General features: G+C 45.0%; 1 protein-coding gene across 8 annotated transcripts; it reads right to left on the reverse strand.

Annotated features, from left to right (window-relative positions):
- Nucleotides 1–1424: 1424 nt before the first annotated feature.
- On the reverse strand, nucleotides 1425–7296 carry LOC119342175. Of its 8 annotated transcripts, XR_005165434.1 has the most exons (6): nucleotides 6641–7296; nucleotides 6467–6517; nucleotides 5390–6209; nucleotides 3878–3984; nucleotides 2937–3021; nucleotides 1425–1939 (listed from the first exon to the last, which is right to left on the reverse strand). XR_005165434.1 is itself a non-coding variant. In XM_037614012.1 (2 exons), exon 1 carries the CDS (start codon nucleotides 7220–7222, stop codon nucleotides 6533–6535), a length of 690 nt encoding a protein of 229 aa, XP_037469909.1. In that variant the 5' UTR covers nucleotides 7223–7296; the 3' UTR covers nucleotides 3883–3984; nucleotides 5390–6532. The 8 variants fall into 8 exon arrangements, 1 of the variants encoding a protein (XP_037469909.1); XR_005165433.1 differs by lacking the exon at nucleotides 6467–6517; XR_005165430.1 differs by having other exon boundaries at nucleotides 5390–6517.
- Between the last annotated feature and the right edge of the window lie 4505 nt (nucleotides 7297–11801).

Consider the following 11801-nt stretch of genomic DNA (forward strand, 5'->3'; position numbering starts at 1 on the left):
TCGAGCCCAAACAGGGTGGATATGAGGGCGCCCGGGCGCGTCCACCACATCGGACCCGACATCCCTATCGCACATCAAGTTGCACCAAATCCATCCTGTGCCTAAGCCCTCACCGTCCGCCACTCTCGCTCCCCATCCTCATCACCGGTCCCGATCTGCCGCCCTAGATGTCGTCTAGCCCGTTCCCAACCGCCGTGACGGAGACTGCGTTCGACTCGTCTGTCGACATCCCATCCTCGGCTCCGTCGTGCAAGGCGGAGAACGTCGCCCGGAGGATGCGGCGACGCCAGCGGTGAGAGAGGTAAGCGGCGGCGGCAGCGCAGGGAGATGCGGACATGGACGAGGAGTTGTCCCGCAGAGAATGTAAATTACAAACACTTTAATGATATGCAGGTTATTAGAAGCAATAGAAAATGACGAAACTTCAAATTAAACTAGGTGCATACATTTCAAGGACAAGCATGAGAGATTCTGTTTTTAGGAGATGCTATTGCAAGTAAAAGCTATTATACCTTTTTGGAACTTTTACCATGTCTCAAATCATGTACTTATATTTAGTTTGTTAGATTTGTATTTTTTTTTCAAAAACAATATATACAAGAAGAAAACTTAAGAACGCCATTTTCTCACTTCCACTACCCTTTTACTGTAACTAGGTAGGAAGTGCGGCTTGCCGCACCCGACAGCACCGCTGCCGGGTATAGTCATATCCAGTTCGATAATACAGTCATTGGAGCGTTGCATATATAAAAAAATGCATGATATTGGTTAAATACAATACCATATATCAAATTATTATCTATGAACTGACAAAGAAAATTTTAGACAACTACAATGCCTCTATTCTGGTGAAGCCGCAGCTCTAAAGAAGGAACTAATCACTTATAATAGTAACGGTCTGGTTCACTACAACACTTTGAGCATGTAGTAGGAAATGCAACATGACATAACAAAAGCAAGTCCTAACGATGATCCAAGAGAACTGATATATTCTATATGGTTAACATAAAAAATTCTAAAGAGATGGAAGTGAACCTTGAGTGGGAATATAAAAAAAAATTGCAAACTAAAAGAACATGGCCCAAAAAACACCACATTACTAAAACTTCTTCCTTTCTCATGGAGGTACTACCAAAAGTAGGGTAACAAATTTCAAATTAGAACATCGGGAAGCAAACCTTTGAATTGAAATTTCATATTGGAACAGAAATAGCATAAAGCAGGCCTGATAAATAAACCAGCGTAAAGGTAAAGTAATAATAAGGAAAAAATGCCGCAAAAGGGGTTTCAGTAACGATCTCAGTAATTTGAAATAGTACCTTAGACGAAGCACTGCATGTATTTCTTATACTGCATGAAAAATGAAAAAATAAAGACCATAGAACAGTTGAGGTCCAGCACTTAGCCCAGTACACAACAAAGCGAGAGCAAAATCACTAATTTGCATCACTCAACCAATTAGTAATAGAAAACTTTACTATATGTACACATCCTTACATTATCAATCAAAAGCACTTGAAACTAAAATGACAGAAGAACATTTATCTCCTAAAAGCATAACCTAGCCAGATGTTGAAGCAAACGTCAATTTCCTGAACCAGCATATATCACTAAATATTTATATCTGCTAGCACATGACATAACCACATCATCAGAAAATTCCACTTGCTAAACTATCAAAACATTGGCATGTGTCATGGTAATCCCATCGGCTCCCACAGAGCCAACATGAGGATGACGTATTCTTGATGCAAAGGATGAAAACGGCATGAATGTCGATGGTGCTGCTTCCACCTGGCGGGGGAAGTGGAGGACATGGAGGTTGATACAACTTGTGGACAGTGTATGTAGGTGGCTACGCGGGGAGAGGACAATACTGTGGATAGCTCGCCTCCTCTTCCGTCTCCTATGGTCGGGTGCTCCACTTGTCGGATGTTGACTGTCAACAAGAAGCTGAGCGTCATAGCCAAGAATGGTGGTATAGCAACTGTGACATTAAAATAGTACCGGGTAGAAAAAGGCCTTGCACAACAAATGAAATTTAGTGCTCTTCTGTATTATAGGTGATGTTAGTCCAAAAGTTTCGTTGAGATTTAGGAACTACACTCATGAACATCAAACCAACCAAATAACAAACTACTATGTCTTAAAAGCATAGTCTATTAACATGAGGAAGCAAACGTTATTAATTATTTCAAATAAATGAACATCTCAGTAAGTTATTTTACCTAATAAAGCATAGAATAACAAATGGACACTCAATAGCACGCAATACTGTACCATGTAAACATAGGACATCTATTCACAAAATCTATGTTCAGTCATATTACAATTTACAACAATAGTGTAGTGTACAGGAAGCAGCATATAGGTTAGGCACAAGTCCATGTTTCTTTCCCTTTTTAGGATTATTCCTTTCATGTTGCATACGAATATCTACTGTACATGGATGCCTACCTTTTTCTTTTGCTTCCTAAATTTTTCCGAGTAAACTTATCTGCACCAAAATCCTACAAGAAAAATAGATAGGTGGCTTTCCACAGAAAATATGACTCGTCGGTCCAGGGTACCCTTACCATATGATCAAGTACTTATGCAATGTTTTTGTAGAAATTTAGAAACCATACAGATGTGCATATTCATTAGCTGGATAAAAATATAAGATTCTTCAACATGGGGGAAAGAGACACAGTTGAGTTGTTGTTTTGAGTCTGACAGCTTAAATTTTGATGTGACTTGTGAAATGCTCATCATGGTCAATTCAGAGAAACAAACTAAATAATGACACATTTACTATATCCATATGCACATTAGCTGATGATCTATACAGCAAATGATATCCAGCTTGATTTCCTAAGTATGTGAGTTCATCGAGTACCTCTGGGCTCAATTGGCCATAATTGTGAAGAGGATGGTGGAGAGAAGTGATGGCTCACCAGTGCAACCGAGATCCAAGCACCAGCACCTTGCGGCCCGCTTGCATTTTCACGCAACACCATATAGGCACAGATAAATATGAATCTACACAAACAAAAATGAGATAATTAATTTCAGGGGATTAAAACAAAAGACGAGGATGATTGTAAAGTAATAGGGAGAGGATACAATGGCCAAGGGGAACTCGTAAAGTATTATGATGACTGCCACAGAGTATAACCATATACTCAGGGACAAATCAATTTGAACACAAGCTAATTATTATGAGAACAAAAGGAATATAATAATTCAGAAAAGCAAAATTGGTACCCAGAAGTAGCTGCCAGTTACTACTGTTTCCTGATGTTTGTTCTGCACATCCATTTCAATTACATATACCATGCAGATCAAATAGAGGCCAATATGTTAAAAAAAGAGGACAAATGGAAGATGCGCAGAGTACTAAAAAACTTGATTACGCTATGAAACAGTGTACAATATATCAAAAGCAGGCCATAGTGGTAGTCAGGTAAGTTGTTTACAGTCTTTTATACGGCATAGTCTATATAGTTGACTATACAATAGATAGCCATGTTAAAACACCTTGTCATCCAAGCCATCATTTGCTCTTCTATTTTTTGCAGAGAAGGATAAAAGTTCAGTTCAGGAACCAGAAGTAGGAAAGACAATAAGAAAGAAATAATAGAACATAAGGAATTTAGCTATTTGCCAAATCATGAGTTATATACATCCACCACTATCTCTTTGAGGTTGGCACTATCAAATTTTGAGTTCCACATGAATGAAATAGTTCTTGGCTAAGCATTCAAAAGGAAATAACAAAAAGGAATCATTGTGTACAGAAAAATGAAGTGCAGCAGTTACTACCCATAAAATCCTAAATGAAAAAATGAATAAACTGTATACCTTATTTAGCATGTGAAAACACAGGGAGACTAACCTTGAGGAACATCTCCAGGGATCATGGCTACTTCCACCTCGACATCACCGCTATCTGGTCTCCTACTCAGCCTCCCCAGTCTCGCCCTCTCAGTCTAGCCCGCAGCCCTGCACCACAACCATACAAATCAGAGTGATGTGTAAGAAAGAACAACATATCCAAAATAAATGACAAAGGTACATAATTTTAAAGCAAGGGGTTGCACAGAAATGGTCGCAAACATTGGCCATCAACAATATATTAAGACCGTCACCCTCCAAACATTAATTTTGATCATACTGCAGAGAAGGCATGAGGAGGGACCATAAGAAGCTAAAAAGAATAGAGACAAATTGGTACCAAGCAACCAATAAAAGGTTCAGTTTTGAATAGAGATGGTTCGCTTCCAGGCAATGAATAAAATAATCTAATGTGTTTGATATAATTCTAAGAACTGGAAAGATTTTTGTGACCTCCCATAAGATGACATGGTGTTTTATGGCCACAGTATAATAAAATAGAAGGTTCATTATGCACGTAAAGAAACCTAATGAAGAAAGTACTTTGCAAACATAACCTCATTATCCCGACGTCATTCTCAAGAAATAGAAATGGCATATTGTACATATCAATTTTTTACATTGGAACAAATTTTTGTTTGAATGTATCATGCTTGCGATTTGGAAAGCAAAGGTTTGAATAATCAACACCCTGATACTTGACTAACTAAACTGCTTGGAAATAAGCTATGACCAATTTATCGACAAATTGTACATAAACAGGCTTGTTCAGATCACAGGAAGAATCCGAGCAGCAGTCCTCGAAAGTGCCCAAGCTACCAATATCTGGTAGTACTATAATAAACTATTTTTGTACAATGAAGAGCATACCACCTCCTAACAAACAGCTAGTATATACCCAGATGAAATTCTAACCGACACATGTCAGCGGTTGGAAGCAAAGACAGCGACACTATTAAGGAAAAGAAAAGAATAGCATGGAAAGTAATACTATAGCAGGTTCGAAGAAATTAGTATGTGCTTCAATACCTGGATTTGATGCCTTGTTTCTAGATTACAAGCACAATCCAAATATATAGATATGGTTATATAAATACAATTAGCTGGAGGTTGCAGGCATCCAAAGAATAATATTGACTGCAGTCTATTAACTAAAAGGACACTTTCCGGAAACAATTCATATTCTAGAATGGAAATCACATCAAGATAAGACCATGCCAAAAGATAAAGTTGTATTTTAGAACTGAAATTATTTGCATCCAGTTGATTATTTTCTGATGTTTTTTCGTTATTGAGCTGTAACCTAAAAGTATATGACCAAGAGCTAGCAGGGACGTAAAAATTCAGAAACTCTCTAGCCAGAGCACTCATGGCTGGCTCAGTTTATCTATCAATGCTACCAATTGAATTCACATGTCCAAACGACACATCATGATGTATGGTTGTTCAAGGCGGCTCTAGTTAAAATCTTTTCTTTCCGAAGCTAGGAATATTTATGTAGTTTAGTTAGTACCTTCCTTTTCTGACTTGATGCTGGTGGTAGCGGTAGCAGGCATCAAGGTCATCGCAGGGCCCCTCCCCGTCGTAGCTACTCCACCCCACGTCCCAAAACCCGCTATACTGGATACCGACTGCTGCAGGAGTAAACCCAGCACAGGTCAAGTCAGAGATCATCACATATATGTATCACTTTCATGCAGCTGATTTTTTTTTAATACATAGAAAAGCCTATATGGAGCATAGGACCATGAAGATATACAAAAATATAAAAATCCATTCGGTGGCAGCCAAGAGGGCCGAGGGAGTAACTAAGGGACCAAATGAACATACATAGCTGAACATAATGGAACACCAGAGATGCTACATAAATGAAGATATATATTAACTTGCTACACCAGAGAAGCTAGGGAGCACAACTTTGCACCATCTACTTTTATTATTGATTCCTATTTACACAGTATAACCAAATAAAAGAAAAAAGCGTGAAGATTTGGCTCAAAGTATGATAAAACTCATGATTGATCGATCTACTCGGTCAGATTGTCATGGTCATCAGGCAGTAGCCGCGCCACAGGCTCAGCTTTGTGCCTGCACAAGTTGAATCAAAGGCAAATCGCCAATCCATGTGTTTATTGAACCAGAACATTAAAATATATATATGATGTGAGGCCACAGGCAAATGAAAGCAATGGGGAGGGAGACAATTGCCAGCCAACTTCCTTGCAAGATGAAGGAAGGGCTTCTCCTAGTTGTAGTTGCTCTTGGCTTTAACCTGCCGGTTCTTCACAGAAACCTTACTACTGCAGAGGACAATGGAGATGTTCTCACACACCCTGCAAGAGTTAATGTCCAGACATCAGAAATCCAAACCGCAATTTCACATACATGTAGTAGAGAGCATATGATTGATTCAGAGCCATTGCCCTTTTTTGTAAGCAAATATCAGCCCTATATCTGTGAAAAGTAGTAGGCACCATAGTAAACATCTATGATGAGAACCATACACGTACTACATCCATGGGTATGTACAGACCGTACACATAGATCATATGGACAAAATAGACGAACAGAAAAGGGAAAGGGGCTGAACCTGGATAATTGAAGCACAAAGAAGGTCAAAATATAAAAGGCAAGAGTAACCCTGCAATGAAATCGGCTAAGTAGATCGGGATAAATCAACCAACTGTTGTGGTTGGGTCTGAGGGAGCGCAGGTGTGGCCGGAGTTCCTCGCAACAGCTTCTGCCGCTGCTGCGTTGCACTCACCTGCATCGAGCGCCTGCGGCTGGTGCTCTTCGGCCGCGTAGGGCGCAACTGGTGGCAACGACGGGCACCGCCTTGCCTCCTCCCGTCGACGCGCCAACCGGTGGCGATGGCGCTCTGCCTGACCTCCTCCCGTCGTCCCGCTTGGCCTCCTCCCGTCGGCGGCGCGACGACGCACTCCTTCGAGAAGAGCAGCGCCAACTTCCCTCCCCCCGACGACGTGACACGCGAGCTCGACGGGGAAGCGCCGGCGCGGGAGATACGAGCGCCGTAGTCCACCCCAATAAAGGGATCCACCGCCCTTGGGGCTCGGGCAGCAGGGGAGGTGCGAGGGGATGCGGAGCGGAGCGGCGGCTCGAGGGAAGGTGCGACGGGGACGCGGGACGGAGCGGCGGCCTGAGTTCGACGGTGGGGAGGAGAAGACGTCGCACGGCGGTCGGGAGCGCCGCCAGGAAGGGGAGCAGGGAGGAGGACGAGTGGGAGAGCGCGGCGGCTAGGGTTCCCACGAGGGAGGAATGGGAGCAGGGAGGAGGACGTGTGGGAGAGGGCGGTAGTCAAGGCGGGACGGCGCTTTGCGCTCCTCATGTCGACGGCGGCGCGAGAGAGGCGAGGGAGAGAGAGACGTGAGAGCAGAGAGAGGGAACGGAGATAGGCGGCTAGGGTTCCACCACGGACGTGCTGGATTTTATAGGTCTGCATGTGAAAAGACGAGAATGCCCTTGGTGGGGCACGGTAATTACAGGCGGTGGCATGAACTGGAGCGCACAGCCTCGATCCGACGGCCCGTATCGTTTCATCTGAGATCCAACGGCTGGGATCGATGCATCGCACGATCCAACGGCCAGAACTCGTTTGGACACCCAATCCGACGGCTGAAATTCCAAACGCACGGGGAGGCTCCATTTTGGTTCGGACTCTAACAAGGGGATGTTGGTGTTTTGTATTATTTGTATGTGACCAAGATAAGTTATGAAATATTGGTTGGTCGTATCATAGAGTTGTATGATTGTTGTAGATGAATACTACAATCAGAAGCCTCAGTTATGCATATCATAATTTTGAATTAGTTTTACAGATGAATATTATCATGTTCTTCTATTACTATAGTTTAACCCTGCAGGTCTGGGACATGTGTGACGCTAACCACTACTTTGGATATGTATTTGGCAGTGCTGCTGACATATCATTTTTTTTGTGAAGAACAATAGTTGTAAAAAAACCGAGTAATATCCTACGAAGTAAATAACGATGTGTCTTAGCATCTGGACATATTCTGCAATGCAATAAAGGGTGTTCTGATCCCAAAATTTATGGAAGCCAAAACACAGAAGGCTCATGAAATGAACAACAACCCCCGACCGGCAAATAGAGCAACAAGGAATCGATTCGTAAATTGAGAAAAACAAATAAATGGTAGAAAAGTAGAATGACACAGCAAGGCGCGTATGCTTCTAGTTTTGATTCATTCATCATCTCTCTATATATACACACATACAGATGCTTGACGTGTAGAAATGATATACTCCTACGTACATCGATCTCTTGGTCTCGGAGGATAAGAAGAGAGCTTTCTATTTCACATGTCATAGCACGTGAAGATGCTGTTTGTACACATGTGCCGGGAGTGTGCAACTGGATCACTCGGAAGAAACAAAAGACTGCAAATGGACAAACTCAATTCATGGCACCCGTATCACACGTTTATCCAAGCTTTGTCATTATCGCCAAATATCATGAGTCCCCGGCATGCTGTCATGACCCAAGGGTGTGCCGCGAAGGACGCGGGGAACCAGGAGGCTGCCAATGGGACCGATCGTCAGGGACCCAATGACGAGAAGTAGCGAAGGACCCAAGCTAACAAGACCAGTCCACCAAGGAACAGCTGGCAATCGAGTGTAGCCCTAGACGGGTGATATATGTGTGGTGTGATGGGGGATTTTTTACGGATGATTACTGTACAATTTGGAGAGGAAGTTGTTCTTCCCTCGGCCTCCTTTATCCCCTTCCTCCCACCTACTTTCAGATCTGCTGCCCTGCCTTCTCCTCCTTCCCTTCCCCTCCTCTGATCCAATCTTAGGGGTACGTTACAACTTGGTATCAGAGGTCATCATCGATCCTCGCCGATCTGGAGCCGTCGGACTACCTGTGGAAACCACGCTACACCACCAAGCAAGCTCTACGTACGGCAGCCATGGAGGAACAACTTGCGGCCTTAATCAAGACCGTCAACGACAGCCGCGCCGCCAACGAGGCCAAGCTGGAGGCCATCCAAGTCTCCCTCGAGCTTTGGCGGCCAGCCGTGTCCAACCTGCAGCAGCAGCTCGACGAGCTTCGCACGCAGGTGGGCCGCATCGCGCTCCACCCCGTGCTCGCAGATTCGGACGCCGCGATGGGGCCAGCCGCTCCCGCACCTGATTCAGTGGTGCGTACCACCGCGCCGACTCCGACGGTCGACCCGGGGCACCATGGGCCAAGTGGCCAAGGTGATGTCTACGATTCCGGGGGCTCGGCATCTGGGGTGGTCACCACCCTAGCGCCGCCTCAGACCAATGGTGCGTATTACCCCCCGTCTTCATCTCTGTTTCCACATAGTATGCGGGAGGTAGTGGACAGGAGCAAGGAGTTTGAGCACAAGCACTACCCACAGAACAATTGGGCTTTGCCAAAGTTGGATTTCCCATCGTTTGATGGTGATAATCCCCAATTTTGGAAGAGTAGATGTGAAAAGTATTTTGACGTGTATGGAGTGCAGCCAGAGTTGTGGGTTCGAGTTGCTACCTTGCACTTCACGGGTAACGCAGCTCGTTGGCTGCAGCTTCAGGAGTTGCAGAGCACAACCTTTACTTGGGAGACCTTGTGCAAGGCTCTCTGTAGCAAGTTTGGTCGCGAGCAGTACCAAGTGCATCTGCGACAATTCAACACTCTTCGGCAGACTGGCACTATCCATGAGTATATGACTAAGTTTCAGGAGTTAATGCATCAAATGTTAGCACATAATTCAGGCTTTGATTCAGTCTATTTCACAACACAGTTCCTAGAGGGTCTCCAAACTGAAATTTGTGCTGGCGTAATGTTGCATCAACCAAAGGAATTGGATACTGCCTTTTCCTTGGCTTCTATGCAGGAGGAACTCCTCGAGGCGATGCCGCGCCGCGAATTCAGGCGCCAGGAAGGACAGCAACACCCAGCGCCGCAACGTCCTTTGTTGGCGCTTGGGGCACCACCAGCGTGTCAGATGTTGCCAGCACCACCGGCGGCTGCGGAGGACCGTCGCGGTGTCGATGCAGCCCATGCCGCAGACAGGGGCGATCGCGCGGACCGAGGGGCGCGCGGCGAGGATCGCGTGACAGCCTTGCGCAACTACAGGCGCGCGTGTGGGTTGTGCTTCAAGTGCAGCGAGTGCTGGGGACAAGGGCACCAATGTGCAGCCACAGTCCAAATGCATGATGTTGAGGAGCTGTTGGAGCTGCTACAGGCCGAGCATCAAGCACCCCAAGCTCAGGACGTGGACTCTGATGATGAGTACTTGATGTTGATCTCTAAACTGGCGACAACGGGGCAGACCACGCCGCACACAATACGGTTACCGGGAAGGATTGCACGCAAATCTATACTGATACTAGTGGATTCGGGCAGCTCCCACTCGTTCGTCAGTGAAGCGGTGGCAGAGTATTTACAGGAGCAAGTGCGTCAGGTGGAACCAATCTCAGTGAAGATTGCCGACGGGGGAGTGCTTCATTGTGCTGGCATCATTCCAGATTGTGTGTGGGTGACACAGGATCACTAGTTCACGTCTGACCTTCGGGTGTTATCCCTAGGCTGCTATGATATGATTATGGGCATGGACTGGCTACAACAATGTGGCCCTATGTGGTGGATTGGGAGCAGAATATCCTGCAATTTGAGCATGAGGGTGCGACTGTGGTGTTGCAAGGAGTGCAAAGCAAAATGCAACCGGTTACATAGATTTCCTTGGTCCAGTTGCAAGAATTGGAAGACGACCATGCTGTAGCTCATGTGGTGGCCATGTACCCAATAGTAGACAGCAACTCTACCGACTCAGCCACGACTGTGTTGCCAGAAGTGGAGCACCTCTTGGCGGAATTTGAGTTGGTGTTCTCCGAGCCACAGGAGCTCCCGAAACACAAATCATGGGATCACTCCATTCCGCTCTTACCAGGAGCAAAGCCGGTCAACATACGGCCTTACAGGTATACCCTGATACGTCTCCAACGTATCTATAATTTTTTATTGCTCCATGCTACTTTATCTACTGTTTTGGACTATATTGGGCTTTATTTTCCACTTTTATATTATTTTTGGGACCAACCTATTAATCGGAGGCCCAGCCCAGAATTGATGTTTTTTTGCCTATTTCAGTGTTTCGAAGAAACAGAATATCAAACGGAGTTCAAACGGAATGAAACCTTCGGGAACGTGATTTTCTCACCGAACGTGATCCAGGAGACTTGGACCCTGCTCCAAGGAACAAAAGAGGCGGTCACGAGGGTGGGGGCGCGCCCTCCCCCTTGGGCGCGCCTCCCCTACCTCGTGGCCCCCCCTGTTGCTCCACCGACGTACTCCTTCCTCCTATATATACCTACGTACCCCTGACAGATCAAATACGGAGCCAAAAACCTAATTCCACCACCACAACTTTCTATATCCACGAGATCCCATATTGGGGCCTGTTCCGGAGCTCCGACAGAGGGGGCATCCACCACAGAGGGCTTCTACATCAACACCATAGCCTCTCCGATGAAGTGTAAGTAGTTTACCTCAGACCTACGGGTCCATAGTTAGTAGTTAGATGGCTTCTTCTCTCTTTTTGGATCTCAATACAATGTTCTCCCCCTCTCTTTTGGAGATCTATTCGATGTAATCTTCTTTTTGCGGTGTGTTTATTGAGACCGATGAATTGTAGGTTTATGATCCAGCTTATCTATGAATAATATTTGAATCTTTTCTGAATTCTTTTATGTATGATTGAGTTATCTTTGCAAGTCTCTTCGAATTATCCGTTTGGTTTGGCCAACTAGATTGGTAGTTCTTGCAATGGGAGAAGTGCTTAGCTTTGGGTTCAATCTTGCGGTGTCCTTTCCCAGTGACAGAAGGGGCAGCAAGGCACGTATTGTATTGTTGCCATCGAGGATAACAAGATGGT

This window comes from Triticum dicoccoides, chromosome 7B (assembly GCF_002162155.2).
Source record: "Triticum dicoccoides isolate Atlit2015 ecotype Zavitan chromosome 7B, WEW_v2.0, whole genome shotgun sequence".
Taxonomy (NCBI): domain Eukaryota; kingdom Viridiplantae; phylum Streptophyta; class Magnoliopsida; order Poales; family Poaceae; genus Triticum; species Triticum dicoccoides.

Excerpts from the sequence above, each read along its gene's own strand:
- LOC119342175 (XM_037614012.1), bottom strand. The coding sequence starts at position 7,222 with ATGAGGAGCGCAAAGCGCCGTCCCGCCTTGACTACCGCCCTCTCCCAC.